Source organism: Lycium barbarum, chromosome 1 (assembly GCF_019175385.1).
Source record: "Lycium barbarum isolate Lr01 chromosome 1, ASM1917538v2, whole genome shotgun sequence".
In the NCBI taxonomy this organism is placed as follows: Eukaryota; Viridiplantae; Streptophyta; class Magnoliopsida; order Solanales; family Solanaceae; genus Lycium; species Lycium barbarum.
Window position 1 is genome coordinate 107132392 of NC_083337.1, and position 16421 is coordinate 107148812.

General features: G+C 33.7%; 1 protein-coding gene across 1 annotated transcript; it reads right to left on the reverse strand.

Annotated features, from left to right (window-relative positions):
- Nucleotides 1-6055: 6055 nt before the first annotated feature.
- LOC132637009 (uncharacterized) lies at nt 6056-8297 on the reverse strand. The gene is made up of 3 exons (XM_060354139.1): nt 6911-8297; nt 6751-6822; nt 6056-6392 (listed from the first exon to the last, which is right to left on the reverse strand). The coding sequence occupies exons 1-3, from the start codon at nt 7859-7861 to the stop codon at nt 6387-6389; spliced, it is 1029 nt and encodes a 342-aa protein (XP_060210122.1). The 5' UTR covers nt 7862-8297; the 3' UTR covers nt 6056-6386.
- Between the last annotated feature and the right edge of the window lie 8124 nt (nt 8298-16421).

A 16421-nucleotide genomic window follows, 5' to 3' on the forward strand; every position in this document is an offset into this window, starting at 1 on the left:
TGCTATATTCGAATTTTAGCATGTAATAAAAAAGAATACACCTATGGAGTAAAGTATAAAAAGACAAAAAAAAAAAAAAAAAAAAAAAAAAAAAAAAAAACTCGAACAATAGGGCATGATTATAGAAGTTGGTAATTTAGTATAAAAATAAGCTTTCATAACTTCAATTTGCTATATTTTAAGTAGGTTTATCTATAAATATTCTTTGAATGTTTTTAAGGGAAAAAATATTTAGTATAAAAACTTAAACTCTTTGAGACAATAGATAGCTTAGTAGAAAGAAGAAAAATAAAAATTATGAGAAAGTAAATCAGAGAAAGAAGATTATTCATGTGAGAATGTAATACATTGTCTAACAGTGATTACTTGTTACATTGCTAAACAGTTCTATTTCCTTTCTGAAGAACTTGTATATCATTTTATCTTACAATATTCAATATTTTTCTTAAGAACTTAATCATAAAACTTTTAGTACCACTAATAAAAAAAATGGGGCCTCCAAAATGTGGTGGCCTAAAGCCTTTGCTTCGGCAGCTTGGCCCTTTAGCCGGCCTTGAATGTCACTTGTAGGACTTGATTTCCCTACTTTTATTGGGGAAGTCATTTTTCTTATTTTTAAGTAATTTGTTTTCGTAAAGAAAACATTTTACAAGAATTTTGACCAACCGAACGTGAGCAAAATTGAAAACCATTTTTCATAAAAATGTTTTCCTCTTTACCGAACACACCCTAATTCTTAATAGGTCCATATGATAGTAACTTGTGAATGCCAGAACTGGTTCAGTCCACATTGATATGGTATCAAGATTATATTTCTTGGCAATCTCTGATGGCCAAACATAGAGACTGTCAGCTATTAGGCAAGAAACTGGAGGATTATGGTTAGAATTTACTAAATTTCCAACAAGATCATCCACATGTGCGCTGAGAAAACATGGAACAACCCTTCCAATAACTAATCATGTTTTCCCATTGGAACGAGATTCAATAGGAAACCATTGGATATGGTTGTGTATCGAATGTCAAGGCCAGACTTCCGTGCCTCGGAGAAAACGTTGTAATCCGGAGAGTTTTCAGAGATTGATTGATCTTTCATCAACCTTTGATGAGTTTTTTGTGTATTGACAGAAGTTAAGGTGAGACCCTATGATGCAAGATTGATGAATTGTACAATGTGGCCTTGTAGAGGTACTGGTATCATTGTGCATGAGGCTTTATGTTTTCTTCAGGTTTCATTTCTTTGTGCCTGTAGTAATGGGAAAAGAGTTGGTCCTCAAGCCAAATGACATAAGGATAAAATAAACTTTTTACATTATTATCGAATTTTAACACGTGACATCAAGCAGCGACCTACACGAAATTCTTCATAAGCAATGTCGACGTATTATCAAAACGCAACTTGTATGTGGATTTGAGCTTTAGAGGTTTTGAAGCTTTACTTTTTGTCTCAATTTGATGTTTATTATGCATAATTTTCAAGCCGTGTATCTATTATATATGTAAACACTATTTTAAAGAAATATTATTTGAGCTTATATATATTTGGTGAACATTCTTGGTCAAATGGTGTTGGATGACACCCTCGTTGAAGGGTGTCTCCACTAATTTTACCAAGTAACATAATCGTCATGTGTATCTTAGAAATTTACATGTAAATTATTTTACAAGTGATTTGTTTGTGTAAATATTTTTTGATATTGTTAGTGTATACAATTTAAACTCATGATACATACTAACATGGCCGATAACTTCATTCAATAAATTGCTTCTTGAATTTGGTAAAACCTTAGGGGTAAAAAGAAAAAATTAGAAGAAATAATCTAAATAGCCGTTTCCTTTTTCTTGTCCTTTTTTGCTATTCTAAAAATCCAAATTTGCTAAATGTATTTTAATGTCAAATTGTGAATAAAGAATGCACGTCGGCCAATACTTGTGGTACCCACATTTATTGTTATAAAGAATAAGCAAATAATATTTCTATTATATTAGAAGAGGGGGTTGGATGTCGTCCACCCACTCTTCTAATATAGTTAAATTTAAAAAAATAATAATAAATAAGGTGGGATTCACTTTTCTACAATAGTAGAATTAAAAAAATTAAGGTGGGGTCCACGTGAACAATTAAGAGACAATTGTAAAAAAATATTAAGTTAGGGTCCACGTGAAGAAGTATGAGATAATTTCAAAAAAAAAATAGGACATTTAAATAATGATAATAAGTTCAGAAAATGTTAAAGGTGCGCTTAGAGAAAATTTAAAGAAGAGAAATTCATGAAAAAAAAATAACAATTTAAATTGAACACAAAAACCGCTAAAGAAGTCATAAAACTAAAAGATTTAAAACTTATACCTTTGGGTATAAATTTAGACACATACGTCTCACACAAATAATGAGGAATAACATCAAGAAGACGAAATATAAACAGCCAAGAAACGTATACACATATTTTCTTAAAATGATGAAGTTGATTTATACTTAAAAATTTAAGATTACAACAGATGCTAACACATGAAAGCGCTTTTCAGTGTTATTGATTTGAAAGTGATGATGGCATGAAAGGAGAAGGTGTATTTCAAATCTTTCAATTGGAGAACCAAACCAGGAAAGTCATATATTGGAAAAGCGGACTAAGTAAAATAATTTATTGATATTTTCAATTAATTAAATTATAATACTTTCTATAATAAAAAGTTCATAATTATATTAATAAAAGGTACTCTCTCTATCCTAATTTACGTAACATAGTTTGACTAGAGACGAAGTTTAAAAAAGAAAGGGAAAGATCTTTGAAACTCTTGGTCTAAAATTATCATAGATATTTGTGTGAATTTAAATTATTTCATTAAAGGTAAAAGAGGAAGTTTCAAGTTAAATGATTTCTAAACATAAAAATATATCATCCTTTTTAAGATAGACTAAAAAGAAAAGTGTGATACTCCCTCCGTTTCAATTTATATGAACTCATTTGACTGGACACGACATTTAAGAAAGAGGGAAGACTTTTGAAACTTGTGGTTCAAAATAAGCCTTGAAAATTTGTGTGGCTGTAAATCATTCATAAAGTGAATTTGTTTCCAAATTAGGAAAGAGGTCGTTCATTTTGACACGGACTAAAGAAGAAATAGGTTCAAACAAATTGAAAAAAAGAAAATACTATTTTTTGTGTTGTCGCTCATGTTAACACGGACTTTCATCATCTAGTTAATAAAAATAATAAAGGAAGGGGGTACACGTCAATGGTATTATCAGAAGAACATGTGGTAAGGGAAACTTTGACTGGGTACATATATGATCTTTGAACTAATCGCAAGCCACGCCATAAATTGCTAACAATCTACTCATGTGAAATCCTCTGATTTTACGCATCTTCTAAACACCCAAAAAAAAGTGGAGACAGGATGCACTATCCCACCAGGTAAATATAAAATTAGAAAGAGGGACAACACACGTAATAAAAACATAGTAGTAACATTTTATAGATGTACTATAAAAATTAAAATTTAAAAAACTCTAAATGGGCAAGATTATTTTTTTTTGTAATTATGCATGGAGTAGGGAAAAAAGAAATAGGGAGAGAATTACAACGTGAGAATTCAAACCTCACCAATAAAGTGAAAGTTTAGATAGTCAACCAACTGAACTACTAAATCTTTGGGTAAGTTGAAAGGCAACTTCCTATGCATACTATATATTTGTTCCTTTTACTGATAGTCATTAGGGTAAGCTTTGTGCCGCCTTAGCTATTTCATCGGGAGTCTAATAATCCAGCCAGTTTCAATAATTTGTATATATTAAATAAATTTAATAGAAATACAAGATTTGAGTTAAAATTATGGATCTCTGCCAAATCTACTTCCTAATAATTTGATATTAAAAGTAAAACTGACATCATCAACGTATCAGTCAATAAAAATAATTACATTAAGGTAGTTTTTGAACATCACCAATGTATAAATGTGTGAAAAATTGAACTTATATTAGATCTGAAACAATAATTTTGAACGTATAATAAGTTCAGTGCTAAAATTTTTAAAAATCAAACACAAATCATTTAAATCCAGAATTAGTCTCCGGCAGTAAAGGTACAATATAAACAAGGCTTAGGCTAATTGAAGGAAACATTTATTGAACATTTATTGTTTTTATCTCTACTCTGATTTGAATCTTGATTCATATAGTTTTCATCCAGTTTCAACGCGCTTTTAAAGCAAAACCCTCTGAAAAGCGACTAATCCATCTAAGCAAAAAGCGAAAAACTAGTGAAGCGCACGCTTCTTTTAAAGCAAAGCGCCACAATTTACAAAAAAATAAAAATACCAAATATACATATGAATTTCGTACAACAAGAATCAATTTTCATTTATGATATACCATTTTCAACAATCAATGTACGGTAATGCCCATATCAATCCAACTTCTCAGAGATGAGATTCAAAGAGTTGGCTGCTTCTTATTGGGATAATATGGCACGTCATTGTTTGAAGCGCACAATTCCCCGAAGTGCATGTTACAAGTCCCAAAAAAAAAAAAAAATCCCCGAAGCGCACGCCTTTGCCTGTGAAGCTTTAGCCCCTTGCTTCACGCTTCATTGCTTCAATTAAGCTTAACCAATTTCAACATTAAATGTACGATAATGTCGATATCAATCCAACTCCCATAAGATGAGATCAAAGAGTTGCTTCTTCTTGTGGGATAATATCGCACGCCATTTTTTGATGCGCACAATTCTTGGAAGTGCATGGCTTTGCCCATGAAGCTTTAGCCCCTTGCTTCACGTCGCTTCATTGCTTTAAACTATGAAGTAATGGCTTTTAATTACCTTGCTTATTTCATTGGCTATTGGACTATACCTTGTGCTCTACTGTAAATGTTGTCTAGCACAAGAACTGCACAACTAGAAGAGTAAACTGCAACTTTATAAATGACGAACAAGACGATGAACAAGATAGGTTTATACCATCTCGAATTAGGCCATGCCAAAACAAGGGATGAAGCTTCTAGTCCAGTGAGACAAAAATAAGGTTTAAATCATGATAACAAACTAAAAAGAAAATCCAGAAACAGAGGAATCCCAGACTAGACAACCCATCACCCAAATGCACAAAGAGGGGAAAGAGAATGAGGGTGGAGCCAGTGACCAAGGTACAATAAATTTGGTTTAATCTCGGTATTTATCTTAAGAAATCCATTTAATATGTACAAATTATTAATTCAGAACACAATAAGCTAGAATCCTGAACCCATAAATTTCAAATTCTAACTCCGCCTCTGAAAAGAAGGACTACAATCATACAACATACAGGTTCCTCGCAAACTCTATTAAAGAAAGAAATTATAATGTCTATGATGAGAAGCAAACTCTATTATGAGAGAATACACAAAGGAAGCAGGGAAAGAAGTTATGATGTCTATGATGAGAAGCAAACTCTATTATGAGAGAATTCACAAGGTTGAACCTGAATGATGTTCTTCATCTTCATAAACTAATCCACTTAGCCTAGTCAGGTCAGTTTAAGGCTGTCTAAAACCATGGGTTAGTTTTAAAGTCCAAATATGTAGCAGCTCAATGAAATAACGGACTGTTTTACTTATTGTATATCAAAAGGAATTACATGTTCAAATATGGAATATTACCTCCCACTGACCTACTTCAACAGATATATAGTGATTGTTACTCAAGGGATGAATAATGATGCGTAAATGAAAGAGTAATCATGTCAAAATGGTCACTCCTCAGCATATCAGAATTTGTGTTGGATAACAGTTTTAACAGTTCATCGTTTATCGCTGAAAGTATCACTCCTGAACCTTAAAAAATCCAAAACCACGACAAAATTTCATTCAGAAAACCAAATCGAACTGTTCTTTGACAAACTATTTCGATCGAATTAAGATCACGTATCAGCGCGTAAGAATTTTTGCATCATTTTCATCATGAAAGGGGAAAAGGAATAAAGGACACTATCCTTGCATCAGACAAGAGGGCCTTCCACTACAATACACTCATTCTGTCTTTTAGAATAAAGGCAAACAAGAGGAGGAACAGCATAAGGATATCAAAAGCAAATTTCCAATAATTTGTTAGAAAGCCATATTTACATCGGCACCTAAGGATGAAATCAAAAAACTAAACTTCAGCTTTCTTTATCTAAAGAAAAAATAAAAAGAAAAAACTAAACTTCAGCTGCTATTCCCGAAACCTAACGAAAAGCTAGTGCTGAAGGACAGCAAGGGAAACAAAAAAAATTATTCATCCTTTCATCTTTTACAGATAAAAAACTGATTATACCTCCAAATGCAATCATAAAATTTGGAAGCCATCAACTTCAAACTTCCACAAAAACCAAGGACATTCGAAGGACAACCACCTTTTGAAGGATTTCTTTTAACCCTGCAAGGAAATCAAATCAGGCTGTCACAAACACATTCAAAATAACCGAGAATAGAAGATCTAATTTTATCAAGAGTTAATGGTCAAAAACACCATTTTCGCGAGTTTCACAATTCAACTATCAGTCGTTTCCTTTTCTACCCACTATCTACGTATTAAAACCCACCTTGAAGCTGACTAGGCCAACTATCAGTTGCTCCCATTTCCTACATGAACTATCACCATAGGTGTGTTTTAATACATAGTTCAGGATGGAAAAGAGAACAACTGATAAATGAGGTGTGAAACTTGCGAAAAAATAATAGCTCATGTGTGTTTTTGACCGTTATCTCAAATTTGATCCAACAATGAACTATACCTTTGGAAGATTTTCACAAACTTTGTACGAATCAGGAGTTATTGAAGCTAGCCATAAACCTGGGAAGAGAGTCTGCCAAAAAGAAACAAATTCAAATCATTCGATGAAGAAAATTAAACGCAAAATCGAACGAAAATAAGTGATGATAAATTCTTCTCACATCAAGTTGTTTCTGAACAGCTTTAACTCTCTTCTTAGGTCTTCTAGCAGCTTTTGATCCAGTCATAGCATATATATCTTCATCAATCTCTTCTCTCGAAAGCCCTACCGAAAACCTCAACCTTTTCTCCTTCTTCGTAACAGCATTCGATTCATTATTTTCCTTCTCCTTGTTCACCACATTCACGTGATTCGATTGAGATTTACTCTCCTGTATCGCCGATCCACTGGATCTAAATGGACCTGAATTCAAATTCAATGATTTGTGTATAGGTTTTCTAGGTCTCAGATTCCACGTCTTTGTTGCTTCTTCATCAGCTTGAGCTTGAGATTCATTATTATTCTCCTTTTGTTGTTCTTCATGGATTGCGATCTCTTCGGTTTTATTGTTCCGAGGGATTTTGAGTAGTATTTTCGATGATGATCTGCCTTCAATTTCTACTACTTTATTATGCTTCTTATTAGTATCTGATTTACTACTCTCAGGTGCTGATGAAATTCGTGAATATCTACGATACTCAATAACACTACTTCTCTCCTTTTCCGATGATTCGCAGTGCGTCTGTGACACACGCGCCGCCGAAACGGAATCACGCGTCGGAGACACACGCGCCGGTGAGGATTCACGCATCGAAGACTGGCGAAACGGCATACTGGAATCACGCATCGGAGATACACGCGCCGGTAAAGAATCACGCATCGGAGAATGACGCGCTGCCGCATGGGAATCACGGAGGGGAGAGAATTGGCGCGTTGGAGAGTGACGCGCTGGAGCGTGGGATTCACGCATCGGAGATTGGCGTTGAGGTGAATCGTGCCGCGACGGGGAGGAGGTGGAGCGGCGGCGCGTGTGGTTGTTGTTGTTGGAGTGATGATTCTTCTTCCATTTCAAGTGAGGCAAGTCAAAGTTGTGTAGTGGGTTATTAGACTTTGCTGGAACTGTAGAAGCCATAATAGTAATAATAATTCCTTTTCTATGGATTTCACAAACAAAATATAGCAATAAATAAGGAACTATATCAGGGCGATTGAATCTATGAAATCCAAAAAATCCTCATTGTGAAATCTAACCAGTAGTTACATGGACAGATATATAGATGAATACTGTGATTGAGTTACTGATGTGCTGTTTTTCAATTGAATTGTTTGGAATGGATTAAAAGGATGAGGAGAAATAGGGATATGGGAAGAGGAAAGTTTGAATGAGAGGAAGAAAAGGAACCCTAGAGAGAAAGAGAGAGAGGCGATGGATGGCTTGAAGAAAAGAAGTGAAAGAGTTGTGTAGTGCATAGAGGAAGACACAGTTAATTGGATACAATCCTAAGATGCAGATGGGAGTTTATTTTATTTATTTCCCATACTAATCCCATCTTTTCTAAGTTTTCCATCCGGTATCTCCTACTAGTTTTTGGTCGTGCGCCCAAACTTAATTTCTAGAAAATTATACCGGACAAAACATAATTTTTATATAGCTTTACTCGAATAGGCTTAGTTTTTATGAAATCTTACATTGTAATTTTTTTTTTTTACTTTGCTGGGGTTTGAACCCAGAATCTCTGATTACGTAGACCAGCTAATAAAGATATTTTGGCCCATAATTTTTTATTAGATGAGAAATAGGAGCAAAAATTAAAGACTGCGATTTGAGGGGCAAAAATTCAAGACCAGTCTATAAGAAGTGCAATCCGTGCAAAAAAATGTATTTTAGGAGAATGACATATATATATATATATATATATATATATATATATATATATATACGCACACACATAATAAGAAATGTATTTATAAAATGTGACAAGAATTTTCAGTTTGCAAAACATATATACAATGTGATAATTTGTAAAATACATATGCTTGTGACAAGTAGGATAAATCAAAAAAAATATGTGAATTTTTTTTACTAATATTAGAAAGGGACTTTTTTATAGTCGAAATAAAGTGAATTTTTTTATTATTATTAATTTTTTCTTGATTTATTTCATTATTGGAAATGTATTTATCAATCAATTTATTTGTTGATTCAAGAAAGAGTTGTGTATTAATTCTGGGAATATTAATGATTATCGCTCAATCTTAAAAGTTTCGCTCAAATTTTCGTGTACGAAAACTGTGTAAAATCAGTATGAAATGTATATATATCTCGCTTAGGCTTAGAATTTCGATCACTTTTTTTGTGTATGAAAACTTTATAAAATCAGTAAGAAATGTGTAGAGGCTTAGTATTTCGATTACAATTTTATGTATAAACACCGTATAAAATCGATATGAATTTTGTATATAACTATATAAATTTTTTATATGTTTTTTTCAATTGAATTATTTGGAACGGCTAAAAGGTATGTGAAGAGAAATATTGGGATATTTGAAGAGGACTTTGAATGAGAGGAAGAAAAGGAACCCTAGAGAAAAAGAGAGGCGATGATGGCTTGAAGAAAAGGAGAAGTGACGAAAGAATAGTGTATAGAGGAAGCAGTTAATTAGATACAGTTTCCTGAATCCTAAGATGCAGACGGGAGTTTCATCTCATGTATTCTAACCCCCATATTTTTTTTTCCATCCGTGTCTCTACTAGTGTTTTGGTCTCTATTAGTGTTGGCAAAGAGTGTGTTTGGTATTACGGAAAATGTTTTCCACGAAAATATTTTTTCGGAAATAAGTAATTTTTCTATTCATTTTATTTTTATTTGATACACAGATTGAAAAATGTCATTTTCAAAGCATTTCCATATATTCAAAGTAAAACACTTTGGGGTCGTTTGGTAGGGCAGAGGGAGGTGGCGGTGGGGTAGGTGGGAGTGGGGTGGTGGCGGATAAGAGTAGGGGTTGAGTAAGGGCGGAGGTGGGTGGGGGGCTGGGGTACGTAGGTAGGTGGTGTGTGTTTTTATTGATCCGGAAATATCTTACCTCAAATTTTTAATGAAAACAGTTCCCACTCTATTTTCTCCTATTTCGAGGAAACATATTCCATCATTTTTTTCCCCTTCAAACGCGCTGCTCTTTAATTTTGTCCCTAATATCTGTGGTCTTTAATTTTTGCCTCTGCTACTTATTTAATGGAAATATCTAAACCTACTTCGCAAGGAATAATTTCTGTAATATTTTTATCTTCAGAAACTGAATTTTTGCGTCGCTCGGCATAAATTCTGGAGTTTCATCACTGGGTGTTTGTTTTTGCTTCTTTTTTTTTTCTACATGAGAGAAGCTGGAGCTTGATGATGATGACGATGATGATAGGCAGGTCGTGGCGGGTCAACAAAGGAAATGGATTTTTTTTTTTGTGAAGACAGTAGGAGTATTTTTGTTCACAATCGCTAATAGAGGGTAAAATTAGCTAATAAAATAAAGTAGAGAGGTATATTTTGCCCTTTTCCCTTGATTATATGCTAGACAAGCATTACAGATTTTTTATGTATGTTAAATTACATCATTTAAACTGTTTTGATCATGCACTTCTTATAAGCCTTTTTGATTCATGCTATAATCATGAGTCGAAGTGATGAGTTTGCGGACCCGCGACTTAGGTTTCAGTGGTATTGCTGATGAGTCAGTGTGGCCTGCAACTTGAATGTCAGCAGTTATGTTCCCCACTTGTGTTGAGATTTGGCTGATGAGTTAAGAACTTGAGTATGTTGTTGTTGTAGTTAAGAACTTGAGTGTCAGCAAGTTTGATATTTCATTAATGAGTCTAAGGACTTGGTTATTAGCTGGTTATGCATGTGGATATGGATATGTTCCCCTAGGATCACTGCTTAAGGGCACCCCATAAAGTGTGCACGTGGTCATGTGCAAAAGTTTTCTAGCCGTTGTTGCAATAAAAATTAACAATTCTCTACAAAGTACGTAGATAATAAGTTTGTAAATGAAATCCCAGCTACGACCTTCTATGTTTTTTCATCTACTTTAAACATAGAATCATAGTTTAATGGTCTCATCTTATACAATGCACCAACCTTGGCCTTGATAGAATAAGCCCCTTTGGAAGTTAAGTTAACAAAATCATCTGGTAATGAAAGTCGTACCAAAACATGACAATTTCTAATGAAACCAATATGGCAGTCACCTTTTATATGCATTATGAAGGTACTAACGTGCGTAGGTCATCAAGTTTAGGACATCATATGAGAACTTACAAATCACAACATGTTGGACGTTCTCCATGATGTCCATTCTTTCCACTTCTGCCTCTGTCCATTTAATGAAGGGTTCACCATAAAGGAACGTAACTGGCTTGAGAGGGATTGGAGCAACTTTTGTATGGTGGCATTCAATGCATTGGTTTTTAGAATGTTTGCATAGTTAGAAGTAGGGTCAGGGCCGGACGAAGGTACTTGAGAAGAAGTAGGGCAAGAAGTCTCCTGACTAGCCACTTGAGTGGACTAGCCAATGGCCATGGAGGCCATGAAATTAAGGTTCTGGCGACGTGTAGGGTTCTTTCATGGAGAGATCAGTATCCAAATCTTTTAGTTAATGACTGGGTTTGAGTTGACTTTGACCCCGAGACATCCTAAAATTATGGGAATAGTTCTCCTAGACTAATTTGAGCTCATTATTGATGAATTTGAATAATTGAAGTCTTTGGATCTCGTTTGGGTTGACTTTGGCATTTCAAGTAAAGGTTTGAGCATCTAATTTTAGGCAGGTGAGGCTTTAACTTTTAGTTTGCTTGTTTTTCTATAAAAGCATGTTATACCTGCAATATCATGCATATCGAAAAGTATCTTATAGAGATTTGAACTTTCCATTAATGTAAACACTTTAAAGTTCTGACGAAGTTATTGGTGTCTTCAAAGATTAGAATGACAACTCCTTGTGTCAAAACCGAAAATATCACACACACGATATTATTTTAGTAACTCAGAAAACCCAGTATATGCTTTAGCACGTTTACGCTCATGTGTTTATCCTGATTTCATGAATACTTACAAGATCAATCCTTGTAAATCTTGCTTGAAGCGGCACCACTCCAATATTCATATAAGTGGAATTAGCTACTATGTCCCTATTACAACAGACATTTACTAATTCCATTAAGATTTAATTCAACCTCTTCTCGTAACATTTTGCACTATGAAGTTTGTCACTATGCCCCTGCTATTTCAGGTATTTAACAACTCCTTAACTTCTCACATAATAGTATGTAGTACATTAGAATTAAGGTGCTGAAAGGAGATCAGTGCTTAAGCAACACAAAGCAACTTGTTATTACCACATTGAACTTATTTTGTTAGAGTGTATAGTAACTCAAAGTTCGGTTCCCATTGCTTTTGTTAGTTCAAAGATTTTAGCCCCATTCCTGCACTAGTTTGTTGTACTACATCTCTTGTCAATTCTTATTTGATCTCACATACACAATAGCAATAGTCCCACTTGTGACTAATTCTCCTGTATAAGCATGTCTTAAGCTTATATGTCTTGATACCCATTATATATCTTATTGTGAGCCACACACATGGTAGTCTCACCATCACAAAATATCGAAATGGCTAGCATAGGAGGTGGCCAGAACTTTATGTCTAATAACATATGCCTCAGCCATTCCTCTTCTTTTCCAGCAGCTGCTAATGATATAAATTCAAATTTCATGATCGAATGAGAAATACAAGTTTGTTTCTTGGATGACCAACTAATTGCACCACTTCCTAAAGTAAATATCCAACTTGAAGGGGATCTAGTAACGTTAACACTTGTAATCCAGCTTGCATCAAAATATCCTTCTAACGCGATAGGAAAACCATTATAGCAAATGGCTAGATGTTTTGTATTTCTTAAATATCCAAGTACTCTAGTTATTGCTTTCCATTGATCATTACTTGGATTATTAGTAAGCCCTGAAAGCTTACAAACTGCAAATGCTATATCATACAGCAAAGCTTACAACACAACAAATGCTATATCAGGTCTCGTACAATGCATTGCATACATCATACTACCGATTTCACTCGCATACTCTAGTTGTTCTATTACTCTCATAGTATTTTTAGTTAGCTTGATACTCGAGTAATAAGGAGTATTAAATTCCTTAATGCCTAAATGACTGAACTTGTTAAGTATCTTATGACTATAATTTGATTGAGATAAGGTCACCGTTCTATTATTTCTTTCGACTTTGATACCCAAAACAGTATCAACTTCATTTAAATCTTTCATCTTAAAAACCAAAGTTAGATACTTCTCAGTTTCAGTAATAGCAAGTATATTCGTACTTAAAATCAACATGTCGTCAACATATAGACAAATGATAACTCCATATTCTTTTGTAACAATAGAATAAATACATTTGTCTGCGTGATTGTGTACGAATCCATTTGACAGTACTACACTTTCAAATTTTTCATCCCACTGCTTTGGTGCTTGTTTCAAGCCATATAGAGATTTTATTAATTTGCAATCCTTTTTCTCATTTTTAGGAAGAACAAATCCTTCAGGTTGTTGCATACAAATTTCTTCACCTAGGTTTCCATTTAAGAAGGCCGTTTTAACATCCATTTGATGCACATATAGATCATATATAGATGACTATGATAAAAGTACTCTAATGGATGATATTCTTGCTACGGGGGCATATATATCAAAATAATCTATGCCTTCTTTTAGGGTGAAACCCTTTGCTACTGACCTTGCCTTAAAGGTTTGAATAGAACCGTCTGTATTATATTTCCTTCTAAAGACCCATTTACAACCTATAGGTTTTGATCCTCGTGGAAGATCAACTAAAACCCAAGTTTTATTAAACATCATTGAGTCCATTTCATCATTACTTGCCTCTTTCCAAAAGGCAGCATCTCTAGAAGATATAGCTTCCTTAAACGTTTTTGGGTCTTCTTCAACATTTAATATGATAGGAATTTGATTACAGACGTTTGTTCTATCTCTTTTAACAAGGAAAACTATAGGTTGTGAAGAAATAAAATCAGAACCAAGACATTTTTCTTTTCTTAGTCTTTTGCACTTTCTTGGTTCTATCTGAATACTGTCACTTTTCTCTTTACTTGTGGTAATTTCAGAGTGTGACAATCTATCCGCAACATCATTAGGTTCAGCCAACCTCTCATCAATAATATCATTTATTAATTTGTTTCAATAAATTCTACATGAATAGATTCTATAATAACATTACATTCTAGATCCAACAGTCTGTAGGCTTTTGAATGTTATGCATATCCTATAAAAATACGTTTAATTCCTCTAGGACCTAGTTTAGACCTTTGATGATCAAAAACTCTATAAAATGATATACACCCCCGCACTTTAAAATAGTCTAAGTTAGGTTTTCTATTATTCCAAAGTTCATATAGCAAAATATGTATACTTTTTGAAGGCACCCTAATTAATATGTAACATGCTGTTAAAAGTGCCTCACCCCACACATTATGTGGTAAATGTGCATTCATTAGCATAGCATTAATCATATCTACTAAGGTTCTATTTTTTCTTTTGGCCAAACCATTTTGCTGTGGTGTATAAGGAGCACTTGTTTGATGTACCAAACCATGCTCTTCACAAAACTAGTAAAATTCAGAGGAAAAATATTCTCCTCCTCTATCACTGCGAAGAATCTTAATTTTACAATTCTTTTGATTTTCACAACAGATTTTGCACTCTTTTAATTTCTGAAAGGCTTCATCTTTGCTCTAAGTAAGTAAACATATGTGAATCTAGAATAATCATCTATAAAGGTGATAAGATACCTTTTACCTCCTCTAGTTAATTCTCCATTTAGTTCACATATATCAGAATGTATTAAGTGCATGCAAAAGTTCAATAAATCTTTCAGTTTTACGAAAAGGCTTTTTAGTCATTTTTGCCTGTATGCAAACCTCACATTTTTCAATGATCATGCTTGCAAGAAATATAACCATTTTTTGACATATAATTTAATGAATCAAAATTTAAATGTCCTAATCTAGCATGCCATAAAATAGAATCAGACTCAATAATATAAGAAGAAACATAATTTATTGCATTAATACTAAGTTTGAACATGCCATCACAAGTTTAGCCCTTCCCAACAAAAATACACAATACTTAGATACTATTAAATGATCAGATTCAATGATTATCTTAAAGTCTTTCTTCTTCATGTCAGAAACATGGTACATATTTAGCGATGTTAGCTTCTACCCGGATGTGAAATTTATCTCAACACTTCCCTTTCCAGCAACATCCGCAGGCACATGATTACCCATCAGAACCTTCTCGGATTCCTTCACTTCTGCATAAGTCTTGAACATATTCTTGTCACAACAGATGTGAATGGTGGCACCAGAATCCAACCACCAGTCTTGACTTTTAATCGCGGTAGCAGCCATGTTTAATTCTGTCACCATAGTACATGGTACAACATAAACCATTGCAGCAAATTCTTGAGAAGAACTTTCCACCATGTTTGTCTTTTCATGCTTTCCCGAATTTCCATGATTAAAATTACTTCCTGCTTTCTTAAACCTACAGTCATGAATTTTGTGGTCTCTCTTTCCACAATGATGACATTTAATATCTTTTTTCTTTTTAAAATTATTCTTCTTGAAAACTTTCAGATTTTGTTTCCATTTCCTAAATTATTCTCACTAACAAAGTTAACTGTGGAACTTGAAGGTTGCATAAAAGAATCACGTGCACAAGTCTCACTTTCAATTTGAATGTGAATTAATTGTTCCACAGTCCATTTTTCATAAGAATGCAAAACTTTCTTTCTATAGCCAATCCAAGAAGAGGGTTGTTTCAAAAGTAATGCACCTATTTGAAGTGCATCAGGAATTTAACTTCAAAATCACTTAATTTTGAAACTAAGATTTGTAGTTCATGAATCTGATCCATAATAGGCTTTGAATCAAGCATTTTAAATTCCAAGTATTGCAAATACAAAAATTTATCAATTCCTCTATTTTTGTTTTCATAAGCAGTCTGCAATGTCGTCCAGATTTCACTCGGAGACTTTAAATTTTGATACAGATCATAGAGATAATATGTTAATGTATTTAGAATATGTCCCCAAAAGAGCAATTCAACATCTTCACGTTTCTTCCTCTTTGCTATTACATCTTCAGAATCCTCTGGAGTAGGTTCTGGTTGTGCAGGCAATTGCGGATCAAGAACATAAAAAAAAAAAATCAAAGCGGTCAGTAGGAAAGTCATCTTGTTCTTCCAACGACTAAAGTTTGTTCCATCAAAACAGTCAAGTTTGATGATCTCTTTTGGGTTTTCAATAGTGGAAAAAAATGCTCTCCATAGCAGAATATCTTCTTTAAGATTGTTAGAAAACTATAAGATGAAACGAATGACAAAGAAGGCTTGAGTGGTGAGAACGACTTTCCTTAAAGAAGATATTGCCCGTATACAGATTTAGGGAAAACACTGACAATCTTCTTCAGGATACAACAAGGCACAAATATAATACTTGTAGATTTTACCAATTCTTACATAACTCACATTAATTTATAGGGCAAAAGTCAGGCCTTTTCCGAATAGTCACTTTATTTCACAAATAGATGTGTCCTTTTACTTTCAAT

What these genes read in the sequence shown, in the direction of transcription:
- LOC132637009 (XM_060354139.1), bottom strand. Translation starts at nt 7,861, where the DNA reads ATGGCTTCTACAGTTCCAGCAAAGTCTAATAACCCACTACACAACTTT. An exon ending in CTGTTCAGAAACAACTTGAT is followed by an intron (nt 6,823 to 6,910) that starts GTGAGAAGAATT and finishes TCTTTTTGGCAG; the next exon opens with ACTCTCTTCCCAGGTTTATG.